The sequence below is a fragment of the Archocentrus centrarchus genome, chromosome 9, assembly GCF_007364275.1.
Source record: "Archocentrus centrarchus isolate MPI-CPG fArcCen1 chromosome 9, fArcCen1, whole genome shotgun sequence".
NCBI lineage: Eukaryota > Metazoa > Chordata > Actinopteri > Cichliformes > Cichlidae > Archocentrus > Archocentrus centrarchus.
Genome location: NC_044354.1, coordinates 14060813 through 14074658, shown reverse-complemented (window position 1 = coordinate 14074658; position 13846 = coordinate 14060813). Strand labels below are relative to the sequence as shown.

At 41.8% G+C, this 13846-nt stretch overlaps 1 protein-coding gene across 7 annotated transcripts in view; it reads left to right on the top strand.

Annotated features, from left to right (window-relative positions):
* The first annotated feature begins 102 nt into the window (after nucleotides 1-102).
* ap1b1 (adaptor related protein complex 1 subunit beta 1) overlaps nucleotides 103-13846 on the top strand; it is a 30884-nt gene continuing 17140 nt past the window's right edge. For 5 of the 7 annotated variants that reach the window (XR_004020365.1, XM_030737091.1, XM_030737087.1 and 2 more), the window contains exons 1-13: nucleotides 339-468; nucleotides 2850-2910; nucleotides 5382-5487; nucleotides 5604-5739; nucleotides 5995-6240; nucleotides 6465-6655; nucleotides 6764-6985; nucleotides 7102-7222; nucleotides 7325-7420; nucleotides 8748-8863; nucleotides 11592-11757; nucleotides 12601-12699; nucleotides 13387-13646. Coding sequence is in view for 6 of the 7 variants with exons in the window: in XM_030737091.1 (XP_030592951.1) it covers nucleotides 442-468; nucleotides 2850-2910; nucleotides 5382-5487; nucleotides 5604-5739; nucleotides 5995-6240; nucleotides 6465-6655; nucleotides 6764-6985; nucleotides 7102-7222; nucleotides 7325-7420; nucleotides 8748-8863; nucleotides 11592-11757; nucleotides 12601-12699; nucleotides 13387-13646 (1847 nt within the window). In the remaining variant the exon portion in view is untranslated. Of the gene's footprint in view, nucleotides 241-338; nucleotides 469-2849; nucleotides 2911-5381; nucleotides 5488-5603; nucleotides 5740-5994; nucleotides 6241-6464; nucleotides 6656-6763; nucleotides 6986-7101; nucleotides 7223-7324; nucleotides 7421-8747; nucleotides 8864-11591; nucleotides 11758-12600; nucleotides 12700-13386; nucleotides 13647-13846 lie in introns of those variants that run through there. The other 2 variants (XM_030737088.1, XM_030737089.1) reach the window with 2 other exon arrangements.

Below are 13846 nucleotides of genomic sequence, written 5' to 3'. Positions count from 1 at the left end.
GCCCGCTTTGGCTTGGAGCTGAAAAGGAAAGAGTGTGGCACTGATAGAGTTCACCTCATTATGAACAGCCCTGTATGGATGAAAGCTGACGCTGCCTGCCTGTCGTTATTTTGTTAAAAGACGGAAGTAAATCAAGTAGGAGGGGACGAAGGCCATCACAGTAACTGCTACGCCTGTCACGGTAAGATGTTTGTGCTCGCTGAATTCACTGTGTGGCGAGTGTAATTTCAACGCCAGAAGGTACGCTAATTCGTTGAGTAAGGTCTGAATTAGGCCGATAGATTAAGAGCTTAACTATCCCGGCAAAGGCTTCCTTAAGCCCCTACTTAGAAGGTCATGTCTCAGCTTTGCTAGCCAGAGAAGTGGCCAGGCGCTAGCTGACACTGACAGGCTGCTATCCTTTAGCATTAGCTTCATTCATCTACTCTAACAGCTGCAAACATGCAGGAATGGGCAAATCAGTTATGCGTGAGTAGTAGATTGAAAAGCACTGTTAAATGCACAACTATCGGCAGCAATGTAGCTGACTTTAGGTTAACTACACATCTTAGTGTGGTTCCTTTTGCACACACTCGAGCCAGCTATGCTGTCGCCGTTGTAGCCTAATGCTAGCCAGCTAGCCTCTACTTTGTGTCTTAGGTGGCGCTATAAGTTAACGACAGCTTATGTCAAATGTTTGTATTGTGAGTTTAGAAGTTATTTAAGAGTACACAAGTGGTTCAGTGTCAGTTTAGCGCGGTAGCTGCGTGATTTATCGTACAATTGGGTCGTAATCTGCTAGCGTCTTGCTAACTACGTCGACACCGTTTCTGGTTAACTTGTGGCTAGTTGGGGACCTGTCGGATGTTGACTGGTACCTGATAACCTGATACCTGGTGCTCTAGTTAGTGTGTATTTCAGTCCCACTAATAGCAAGTTAAGATTTGTCTGACAGGATTCAGTCATGTAGACGTATGTTGGAGAGCTGTTAACATCACCGCAGAATCATTTTGCCAGCACTAAGTGCCCTTAAAAAGAAACATTAGCTGAAAGAACAAAACAATCAGTAGCTGCTTTGTTATATCCTGGATAATTTTTCAGTGTTGATATTATCACTGAAACGCTGTGGGAATATAGGTGGAGGAAATTCCTCTCTTTGTACTACCATTTGACTGAACTGAATTTCAGTGGGATTAATGAAATATTTATGGGTTTGTTCATGCACTGCAGCAGTATTTCCACACAGCTGTAACACCGCAACAGTAAATATTCACACTAACTTATGTTAATATCCGTAAGATTCAAAAGAACCAAAGGCAAGAAAATGTCATTTTAATGTCATACTATGCATAATATAAACAAGACATATATATCTTAAACATATATACTACTGGTAGTAGATAAGTGAAGGTGGATGGGGTGGACCCCAGGTATTTAAAACCTGGGGTCAGCCACTGATAGTGTGCAAGAGGCAGTGGTGGCCAAAGTACTGACATTCTGTACTGAAGTAGAAAACTACTCTGGTAACAGTTGAAGTACTGGTTCAACTTCTGTACTCAAGTAAAAGTAAAAAAGTACAGGCTCTGAAATCTACTCAAAGTAAGAAAGTAAAAGTAGCTCCTTGGAGGACGTTTCTACCTCTTTCTTACATCTTTCTCCATCTGAGTGAAGTTATCGCTCATTTTTTGCTCTCCCTTAAAATACAGCAGCTGTTCTTTTAGCTAGCAGACACACTGTGTGACAAACTGCAGACACTTTTTTTTGTCCTTTACGTTTTCTGTCACTCGTTTTCCTCACCATTCCGGCGTGCAGCCTCTATGTAAAGCGCAACTTCCTCTAGCTCTTTCCGGTCTCCGAGCGAGCGCTGCAGGAGCCTCTCCCTGTACCGTGTGGGGTGTCTGTTCCCTCTCCCCCACCCTGTTGTTGCGACTTCCAAGAAAAAAACCCGCTCACAATCAGAAGCCGGCTCCCGCATTGACCGGAAATGCAAACGTTTCTCAGACGCATTAAACCTCAAGTAACGAGCTTGTTTTGAAAATGTAAGAAGTAGAAAGTACAGATACTTGTGTAAAAATGTAGTGAGTAAAAGTAAAAAGTTGTCAGAAAAATAAATACTCAAGTAAAGTACAGATACCTGAAAAATCTACTTAAGTACAGTAACGAAGTATTTGTACTTCGTTACTGTCCACCACTGGCAAGAGGGGTGAAGAAGATGGTGGAGTGGGTGGAGATGAGTGTCAAGGGCCATTTGTGACAGAAGGAGAGCAGCGAGAGTGAAAGGGAAAGTTTACAAGACGGTAGTGAGACTTGCTATGATGAATGGTTTGGAGACAGTGGCACTGACAAAAAGACAGAGGGCCGAGCTGAAGATGTTAAGGTTTTCACTTGGAGTGACCAGAATGTATTGGATTAGAAATGAGGGACAGCTCATGTCCAGCAGTTTGGAGACAAAGTTAGAGAGATGACATGCAGGCAGTTTTATACATTAAACTGTTCTCTAATTAATTAAAAAAAAAAATAAAAATAAGTGCCTTGTGGGCTTATCGGGCAATGGGAAGAGGAAATGGAGATAACACAAAAGAAAACATTCAAAGTTGGCTGAAATGAGTTATTGTTGGCCCCATACATGCTGACCAGAAAGATTTTAGTTATTTATTTTTTTAGAGGAGATCCTAGTGTCTGGTTTCTTAACAAAATCCATTGTTTTGGTTTCCGATGGATCCCTACAGTTTATTCTGAAGAAGACAGGAATTCCTTTTATTTCCCTGTGCTTGCATTTCTAGTATTTCCTGTTGTTCTCATGATGCTCCAAGTTTCCAGTCAGGAAAAGATTTCACTGTCATCTTTCTCATCCTCTCATTTGTTTGCAGGAGAATCGACAATTTGGGTCCAAGATGACAGACTCCAAGTACTTCACCACTACCAAGAAAGGTGTAAAATTTTGTTTGTTAATGCATGATTTACAAAACTTAACACGGTAAACTCTTTAATGAGAGGTTATGATTGTAATCGTGTTGCTGGACCCCACACTTTGTTTTTATGCTAGTGCTTTGTAGATTTTATGTCATTGTGAGCTCAGAATAATTATTCTGCTGAATAATTATTTCTACAAAGGGGACCTGACCTTTTTCCAGGTTAAAGTAATTTTTTTTTTTTCTCTTTAATAAAACTGAAGTGTGTATATTCCCAGTAAAAGGATTTATGTTTTCATTAACAGGAAGTCTATGAAGCCAAGCACACTTACTTATTTTAGGAGATCATTTCAAGAGCATGTATATTTTCGCAGAGCTACGGTTGTTACCTGACTATAAAGTAGAGTTTGGGGGGTGGGGGGGTAGGAGGGGAATTATCCAAAGATGTCATCTTATTGCTTTGTATCAACATTGTTTCTCAGAACAACAGCTCTGGCTTTTGTATATCAGATAAGCCATCATGAGAATTAACTCTCAGCCAGATAACTGCTGGGCCTACTTGTATTTCAGCAGCTCCCCCTTACACAGTGTTGCTCTGGGAAAGCCTAGAAGTCCTCTTTGTTCTCACATGCAGGGCTTAGGAAATATAAACAGATGCTTACAAATTATAGTGCACCAGACTCCTTGGTTTTTAAGGATTACATGAGAGATAAGAGCAAGTTTCCTACTGCTTTTTGGTTTAGTGTGGATCTGCCTGATGTTGTGGTGTGTAGCTCACATGTTGAAGGAAATTTTGAGGATTAATTTGGCTGGGAAACTCTTAAGCCGGTAGAGTCAAATCTAAGCCCCAAATTGGCAGTCTCCTTGCTGCATATAGTTTCATACTCTAATTAGGCAGCTGAGTTAGACTGCACTCAGACCTAAATTAAAGTTGATTCTCTAATTTTTGTACAATTCAGCACAAATGAGTAAAGACATTGTTGTGTGGCTATATTTCTCTGCTTTAACATCATTCCTTCCTTATTAGCTTTGTGCTAGCACAAAGTCCTCGATGTAGTTTGCACTCATGTTCTTGTCCTTTGGTGCAATAAAAAAAAAAAAGTAATGTTCATGTCTCGACCACGTTGTAGACCGCTCCACTATTTTCCTCCTCCCTACACACACAGCTGAAGTCAGCTGATTGTAGCACAAATGGGCAGGATGAACAAGGTACATTTGATACCTTCTTTTTCTTTGTCTGCCCATTGGACAGATAATTGAAGAACCTTTGTAATGCAAGTAATATTATTTGAACTATAATGTGGGTGCTGAGTTTAGTTACCAAATGTGATTACAGTACAACACTGATTATAGGACAATTGTATGAATTTTAATTTGTTTTAGCTAGCTGTACCTAATAATAAATTGGCAACTGAATTTTCCATCTCTAACCTACTAAAAAGATTCACAGAAGCTACATTAGCGCCTCTAACGTTTAGTGATGTACTAATTCACTGTCCAGTAAAAACATCAAATTTTAGACAAATCCTAGTTTTAAGTCATTCAAGGAAATAATTGGCATGTCGCCCAGAAGTACTTAAATGAAAGGTGTAGGTGTTACTGTAGTACTGGCTTCATTGTGCTTGCACCATGATCATTATGCTTTCAGCTGACAGTCAGTTGTACTTACCCACTCATTCTATATTTTATGAAGGTTTCTGACAGATCACTGTAAAATGTCAGCCAGTGTATCCACTGTCTAGTTTGCGCATTTTAATGTTGGCACTGATCCACAGCACTTTCCTTTTCTTTGTGTGCCAGTTGGATTACACAATTTTTTTTTTTTTTTCTCTCTCTCTCAGGGTTCAGTATACCCCAAGGCCAGTCCATCAAATTTACTGGTTCAAAAAAAAAAAAAAAAAAGAAAAGACAGTTTAATTACTGCTAGTGCTGCTAAATACTGCCGCCTAGTTATCAGTAGATTTATATTTTCTATAATGCATCTACATGTATCAGAACAAAATATGTTTCAAGCTTTAACCTCCTGAGACCCGAACTCCTGTTTGCGATGCATTTTAAATTTCTCCTAGATATTTGTGATTGGATGGACCTGAAATGTGTATATACTAAGCTTCCTCTTTGAACAGGAAGTTGTATTTTGTTACATGGTTGTTATATACGTTTGTGAGGGGAAAAAAAAGATGTCCTCAGATGTGGACACTGGGATTATTTTATAGCATAACACAACAAAAACAGCATGACTTAACAAAGTATAAAATACTATTGAGCACAATGAAGTATAAGGTGCAGCAAAGCCAAAATGTAATGTCCCCATATGTGGACGCAGGGTCTCAGGAGGTTAAAATAAATGTAGTGGAGTAAAGTGAAGGTCAGTTTAAGCCAGTTTGTCACAGGTTGAATTGATTAATGTGAGCACTGTCACTGACCCAAATAGGACTGCAGTTGGCCAGTCATTAAGCTTATGTTTAATCATGTCTCTTGTGTGTACAGGGGAGATCTTTGAGCTCAAGGCAGAGCTAAATAGTGATAAGAAAGAGAAGAAGAAGGAGGCTGTAAAGAAGGTCATTGCGTCCATGACAGTGGGCAAGGATGTCAGGTGGGCCAGTAGGGAAAATATCAATGGAAATCATGTCAGAATTGTCCACAGTGGAATTGCGTACATCAGCTGTCACTTTGAGTCGGTAGTCACATGACAGCTTCTCTCTCCTTCAGTGCTCTCTTCCCAGATGTTGTGAACTGTATGCAGACAGACAACCTGGAACTGAAGAAGCTGGTCTACCTTTACCTGATGAACTATGCCAAAAGCCAGCCAGACATGGCTATCATGGCTGTTAACACCTTTGTAAAGGTAAGGTTCAGTCTGTCATAAATATGTAGAACCTATAAGAAATTATCAATTTATAGTCTGTCAGAGCTGTTTTGGTGTCTTTGAGTTCTTCCACAATTTGTTTTTGTACCAAACCCCCCCTTATTTTACATGTTGTGGGATGCTGATACAAACAAAATTTAGAACAAATTAAAGTGTTTCTGATATAATGTAGCATGCTTTAGAAATTGATAAAAATTTGTGACAACTTCTGACCTCATTGAACCATCCACCTAGGACTGTGAAGACCCCAACCCTCTCATCCGGGCCCTTGCTGTTCGTACCATGGGCTGCATTCGTGTGGACAAGATCACGGAGTACCTCTGTGAGCCTTTGAGAAAATGTCTGAAGGATGAAGACCCGTACGTGAGGAAGACAGCTGCTGTTTGTGTAGCAAAGCTCCATGATATCAATGCCCAGTTGGTGGAGGATCAAGGCTTTCTGGATACACTTAAAGATCTCATCTCTGACTCCAACCCTATGGTAGGACTTGTTCAGGCAGCTTTATCACCTGGTTGTTCAGCCAGCCATGTTTCTTACCATGAGTGACAGAACACCTACAAGCCATAATTCTGTTTACTGATAAACCCACTGTTGTCACACAGATGTTGAACATGATGCCTGTGATCTCTCTTTTGTATGTTGGCATAGCTGTTGGGTATGGTTTTCTTTGTTTGCATTTATCTGTGCCCCATCTTCATCTGTAGGTTGTAGCAAATGCAGTGGCAGCGCTATCTGAGATTGCAGAGTCTCATCCCAACAGTAATCTAATGGACCTGAACCCTCAGACCATAAACAAGTTGCTGACAGCTCTTAATGAGTGTACAGAGTGGGGACAGATATTCATCCTTGACTGTCTGGCAAATTACACACCTCGTGATGACCGGGAGTCCCAAAGGTAAGAAGGAGGCTTACTCCTTGTGCTTGTCTTTTGGCCTGTTCTGTTCACCATGGACTGGAGTTAATTTTCTGCCCTTCCTCTTCCAACATTAATAACACCTGCTAGCATCTGTGAACGTGTGACCCCACGGCTCTCCCATGCCAACTCTGCAGTGGTGTTGTCAGCAGTTAAAGTTTTAATGAAGTTCATGGAGATGCTGCCCAAAGACTTGGACTATTATGGCACTTTACTGAAGAAGCTCGCCCCTCCACTGGTTACTCTCCTCTCTGCTGAGCCTGAGTTGCAATATGTGGCACTGAGAAACATCAACCTCATTGTCCAAAGACGGTAAGTCTGTGAAGAGGGTCTCTTTGCCATGCTTTAAATTTCTAAATTTAATGAAGATATTTCAGGTGGACTCCTTTTCATTTTGTAAACCAGAAATATTAAATGTGTCATTTTAGCCCAGAGATCCTGAAACACGAAATGAAGGTTTTCTTTGTAAAGTACAACGACCCCATTTACGTCAAACTGGAGAAGCTGGACATTATGATTCGCCTAGCATCTCAAGCCAATATTGCCCAGGTAAGAAACCTACATTTATAATGCAACGTTAGCTTAATGCTCCTAAGCAGAAGTCTAGTTAACAGTATCCTGGGAATGACACACACATTTATCCTGCTGTAGGTACTGGCAGAGTTAAAGGAGTATGCCACTGAGGTGGATGTGGACTTTGTGCGTAAAGCCGTCAGAGCCATTGGCCGCTGTGCCATCAAAGTTGAGGTAAGAGAAGGTGATGTAATACTGTCATCAGCTGCTTCATTTGTGTCATCTATATAGTTTAACAGTAATCCTAACATTATGCTTGTTTTGCTGGTAATTGAAGTCAATCAGATCAGAGCACTATAAATGGTTAAACCAGTTGCCACCAGTAAGACAGAGTTTCAAACACAAGGTGGTGCTGTCATCATGACATTGATTTTTGTTAGTTTCTTAAACTAATCAAACTACAGCTTATTAATATTTCCATTTTGGGCAAGCACGAGTATACGGCACAGGATATTTTCTCTTACAATTTCAATAGAACTTTTTGCTTTTGACATTTAAAGCCTGGTCTCATTTGGAAGTGAAAATGATCCTAAATAAAACCAATAAATAAATTTCTGTGTACTAGACAAATATTGTCTGCCATTGTGTATTAGGAATGTTCCATGACTGTCTTTAAAAAAAAAAAAAAACCAAAACAAAACAAAAAAGAAAAACAAAAAAAAAAAACCTAAATGCACTAGATTTAAAAACTGTTAAACTGTTCCTGCTGCATCATGCTGTTTGGATCACTTTGATAATCTTATTCTAACTACCTGAATGTTGCAGTTTCACCATGGATCTCATTCTGTGCTCTGTGCCTCTCTTTCCTCTATTCTAACCCTTTATACTCTGCTGCTTATTCCATGGCTGTCAACTCTGTTCTGTTAGCACTTTGCACAGAGAGCAAACATCAAATTCTGTGTCAAACTGACTCAACCTTCATGTCAAGGATCATCACTGGTGATGAGAGCTGGGCAGCTGGCTATGACCCAGAGACCAAAGAGCAGTTTTCAGTAAAAGATCCCACAGTGTTTCAAAGCCTGAAGGCAGCGCATCAAGTCAAGAGTATAACCAGCAGCATGCCAGCATATTAGCATTCACGGGGTTGCGCACCATGAATTTGTCTCCTGGTGTCCAACTGTCTATGCAGAGTTGTGTGAAAATGGCCTAAGGTGTCCGAGGGACAACTTTGAGCAGACTCGGCCTGAACTGTGTTGTATAGCATGGCTTGTGCTAATGTGCACCCATCGACACAGTGACCACCCTCTTACTTTTCTCTCCCAAAATAAAACATTTATTTGAAAGCTTACTGTTTAGATACACTGGACGAGATACAACATGCAGAATGATTAGAGTGGGACTGTCAGGGTGTAATATGCATGTAGGGATTGATGTATCAATGATCAAGATATTGTTAAAGAGAATCTTATCCACATGTATAATTTTTTTTTTTTTTTTTTTTTGTATAGGAACACTCACTGAACTTAGTCAAGGCAGTAAGCTTTTCCTCTCTGTTTGTTAGCAATCAGCCGAGCGCTGTGTCAGCACCCTCCTAGACCTCATCCAGACTAAGGTTAACTATGTGGTGCAAGAGGCCATTGTGGTCATCAAGGACATCTTCCGAAAATACCCTAACAAGTAGGTTGTTTCTTGGACATTACTGTTTTTCACATTTTGTTAACTCTTTTTATCTACATTCAGTCTTAAGTTTAGAGAGTGGCTGAGAGTAGCTGAGTATATGCTTTATTTTATAACCTATATGCGTTTGTTTGTCCATCCATCCGTCTGTGAGGGTTAGCAGTCCAAACAGAAAACCCCGGACCTCCCACTCCCTAGCCACCATCTCCAGCTAATTTGGGGGAACACGGGCATTCCCAGGCCAGCCGAGAGAAATAATCTCTCCAGCGTGCCCTGGGTCTGACCCAGGGCCTCCTTCTGGTAGGATATGCCCAGAACACCTCACCAAGGAGGTGCCCACAATTGGCCAGTACAGCATCCACATCACTGCAGCCGAGGCTCCAATCCATCTGTCAATCTCCCGTTCCCTTCTTCCCTCACTTGTGAACAAGACCCCATGAGCACTCCACCCTTTTCCGGCTAAGAACCAGGGCCTCAGATTTGGAGGTGCTAATTCTCTTGCCTGCCGCTTCACAATCGGCTGTGAACCGCCTCAGTGCAAGCTGTAGGCCGCCACCTGATGAAGTCAACAGAACCACATCATCTGTGAAAAGCAGAGATGAGATTCTGAGGTCAACAAGGAGGAAGTCTTCTGCCACTTGGCTATGCCTAGAAGTTCTTTCCATAAAAAATATGAACAGAATCTGTGACAAAGGGCAACCCTGGAAATGAGTCCCACTTATTGCCGGCAATGCGCTTTCTCCAAGTCCACAAAACAAATGTAGACTGGATTTGCAAACTCCCAGGCGCACTCTAATATCCTTGAGGATCAAGAGTTGATCCAGCGTTCCATGACCAAGTTGAAAACCGCATTGTTCCTCCTGAATTTGAAGTTTGACTAAAGGATGAACTCTTCTTTCAGCACCCTGGCATAGACATTCCCAGGTAGGCTGAGGAGTGTGACCCACCCTCCGCTCTCCCAAATTGAAGATGGGAACCACCAATCCAGTGGCACTGCCCAGATCTCCACACAATGTTGCAGAGGTGTGTCACCAAGACAGCCCTACATGCAGCACCTTCAGCAACTCAGGTCGAATGACATCCACCCCAGGAGCCCTGCCACCAAGGAGTTTAACTACCTCAGTGACCTCACCCTCAGTGATGGGTGAGCCATTCCACTTATCCCCAGACTCTGTTGCCTCTACAGAAGACATGTCATTGAGATTAAGGATCTCCTTGAAGTATTCCTTCCACTGCCCGACTGTATCCTCAGCGCCCCCCCCCTGCACTATATACTGTGTCAGTAGAGCACTGCTTTCCCCTCCTGGATCAGCTTACAGTTTGCCAGAATCACTTCGAGGCAGTCAGAAAGTCTTTTTTTTTTTTTCACGGCCTCACGGACCTCCTCCCATGCCCAAGATTTTGCTTTAGCCACCATCTGTGCTGTGTTCCACTTGGCCTGCCATTACCTATCAGCTGCTGCTGAAGTCCCACAGACTAACCAAACCCAATAGGACTCCTCCTTCAGCTTGATGACTCCCTTCACCTCAAGTGTCCATCTCTTTTGAGGACTACCACCACGACAGGCACCAACCACCTTGCAGTTGCAGCTCTGTGCAGCAGCCTTAGCAATGGTGCTGGATATGGTCCATTCGGACTTAAATGTCAGAATGCTGTCAGAGTTCTGGGAGTTGAAGATCTCACAGACTGGGGCCTCTGCCAGGTGTACCCAGCATGCTCTCACTATACATTTAGGTGCACCTGCTGGTCACTTCCCCCACCAAGTGACCAGCAGATGGTGATCAGTTGAAGCTGATTCATACAATTAGAAAATCTATCATGGACCTGCAACTTAGGGTGTCCTGGTGCCATGTGCACTTAAGGTCATCCTTATGTTTGAAGATGATATTTGTTATGGATAGACTGTGGTTTGCACAGAACTTCAGTAGCAGAACACCAAGGAGACACTGGATGAAGCACCCTTACCCTGCCCAGCAACTCCAGCAGAATGAGAGCCCTTTACTCAAAAAGACAGCGTTTGTTTGCACCTGGTACAAAGGGCAGGTTGGTTTGTCTGGAGCATGACCTCTGTGGATACAGCAGAGTGGATTCATATGCAAGATAGAAACCTCTCCTACACAGCCGTAGAACATCATCACAGATTCGTGAGCCTCCAAGGGAGTAGCTTTGCCATGGTTCCAGATCAGCATGGCTCATGCCTTGAGCAACATGAGTCACTGCCCAGGCAAACTGTTGCATTTTCTATTAATTATACAATTCTGCTGTACCATGTCTTGCAATGAAAGCAATATGTAAATAGAATAAATTTATAAAGCATTTTATGCAGGTCAGAAATTCACCAATCACTGCAGAAAACATAGTTTGGCCTCTTGCCTGCAAAAAACCCAAAGACCAAACCAGAGCTAAAATGAGAGTAAATAAATAATGAATTCACATTTGTCAGGCTGCCAGAAAAAAATGACTCCAAAGCAATGTTAATTATGGTCTATGTCTGCTGGAATTAAAAGTAGACAGTTATTTGCAACCATGTATTACAAGCCAGACATGTGGTGGTTGTTTCATCAGCTTTTATTTCTTAGTTATTTCCGTCCATTTTGGCTAAAAACAGATGAATGTAGTTTTAAGAAAATTACAGCAATATACATTATGCCATTGTTGTATTTCAGCATCTCTGCTAATGCATTTGTGACATTTGAATGCATCTAATGCTTTGTGTCACTGTTTACAGGTATGAGAGCGTGATTGCCACTCTGTGTGAAAATCTGGATTCTCTGGATGAGCCGGAGGCACGTGCTGCCATGATCTGGATTGTGGGAGAGTACGCTGAGCGCATCGACAACGCTGATGAGCTGCTGGAGAGCTTTTTGGAGGGTTTCCATGATGAAAGCACTCAGGTGTATTTTGGAGGGTGTGGGGAGGTTGATATTTGAAAAAGTCAATATTTAATGGAAGCTGCAGCAACAATTTGACATCCATGCAGGCAGTAACGAGTACACCTTTTCAAGCAGGAAATCATTAAAGCCATTGGTTAGCTGCTGCAAAGCACTGAAAAGGAAATGACAAAAGCATACACACATTCAGAAGTACTGTTTTCATTGAGCTTACACAATGATTAAAATAAGAAATATAGAGACAGGAGTAAAATATCACACTTCACTGTACTAACCAGGATTAATGGGAAGGCTTTACAATATCTGTCACTGTTCATGTGTGGCTCAGGGGCGTATTTGTTGAAAAGCCAGCCTTTACTCTGAAGAGCTTTCTACCACGGCTCACTGTGGAATTACACCAAGCTTTGCTTGGTTAGACTTTCTCTAAGTAATTGATTGATTCCCACATTATTGCCTTGGAAAATGTATTCTGTTTCTATTGACTGATGAAGGAAGCAGGACACATGAAGCACACTTACTCATTGTGTATTCTCCAAACACTACACACACCTAATACTTGGCACATTTTGTCAGAGCCAACTGATCAGATATTAAACAATTTGCATACTGCTGTGCTGTGACAGAAAGGTTTGGGGCTGCTGTGCATGTGTGAAAATGGCTTAGACTATTTACTGCTAGCTGGGTGTGTCATATTAAAATCTTGATTACTTACTATGTGTTCATTATGGATCAGTACAGATGCAGCCTAACACTGCATTCTAGTTTAAGACAAAGTTATTTTTTGCTCAAAGTGCAAAGTCATATATGAGCATTTGTAACACATTTTGTGTTCCCTGTGACTTCTAGGTGCAGTTGCAGCTACTGACTGCAATTGTCAAGTTGTTCCTGAAAAAGCCGACAGAGACCCAGGAGCTAGTGCAGCAAGTGCTAAGCCTAGCCACACAGGTGAGAGGGGGAGGGGGGGGGGGGCAACAAAACACAAGCAGTCCAGCTCATACAGTTTAATTTTTCCTTCTCATAGTCTGTCAACAGATATTTGGCAGTGCTTCCTGTGCTGTCTACTATTCTGACTTTGCTGCTCATCTCTTTATTCTTTTAATTGTGTAGTTTACCCCTTGTCAAAAAGGGCCTCCTATTTCTGACACAGTTACAAAATCCAGAATAGTATAAGCTTCTCACAGATATGCATTTTTTTTCCCCAGGATTTGTGTATAGTGTTGCCAAATATGCAAAATGGTAATTTTACCCCTAATGTTTATGCACACAAACATTTATTTTTTATTTTTTATTTTTTTTGTACAAGGCAAGCAGAAAGCAGCAATGTAGACAATGTGCTTCACAACTTCAAAGAACCTTAGAGCTTATAGAATATATTATTCATTGACTGAAGTTACTTTTAAGCTTACTTGATTTTGTCAAAAAACCTGGGAACTCCATGCTTTTCCATGCTGAGAAAAATGTACAGTGTCAGATTGCCTCATACATAATCCAAATCCTAGCACTACCCTAAGGCTAACTCTGTTTTTGATATCTTTGTATCACTACTGGGCCAAGATGGAAAGAGTTGAACATTAAGTATTTATTAAACATACAGCATAAAGGGTAATCCTTATGACTCATCCCTTTTTGCAGGACTCTGATAACCCAGATCTCAGAGACCGAGGCTACATCTACTGGCGTCTGCTCTCCACGGACCCTGTGGCTGCCAAAGAGGTGGTTCTGGCTGAGAAGCCCCTGATCTCTGAAGAAACAGATCTCATTGAGCCCACACTGCTGGAGGAACTTATCTGCCACATTGGCACTCTGGCCTCTGTCTACCACAAGCCTCCCAGTGCCTTTGTTGAGGGCAGCCGTGGTGTTCAGCACAAGAGACTCCCTGGCAGCGCTGAATCGTGAGTCATACACTTCCGTTATTTTAACACTGCAGGCAGAGGGGTTAGTTTACTTGAGTGGAACGACCCTCTTAACTGTGTTTTGTTTTCCAGCAAATCTGCTGAGTAGAAGTTGCCAGTAGTGCTAAGCTGTGGAGCTGCTCTTCTTTGTTTGTTCCTCCTTTCAGATATAGTTCATCACATCCATTTGCCATTGTTCA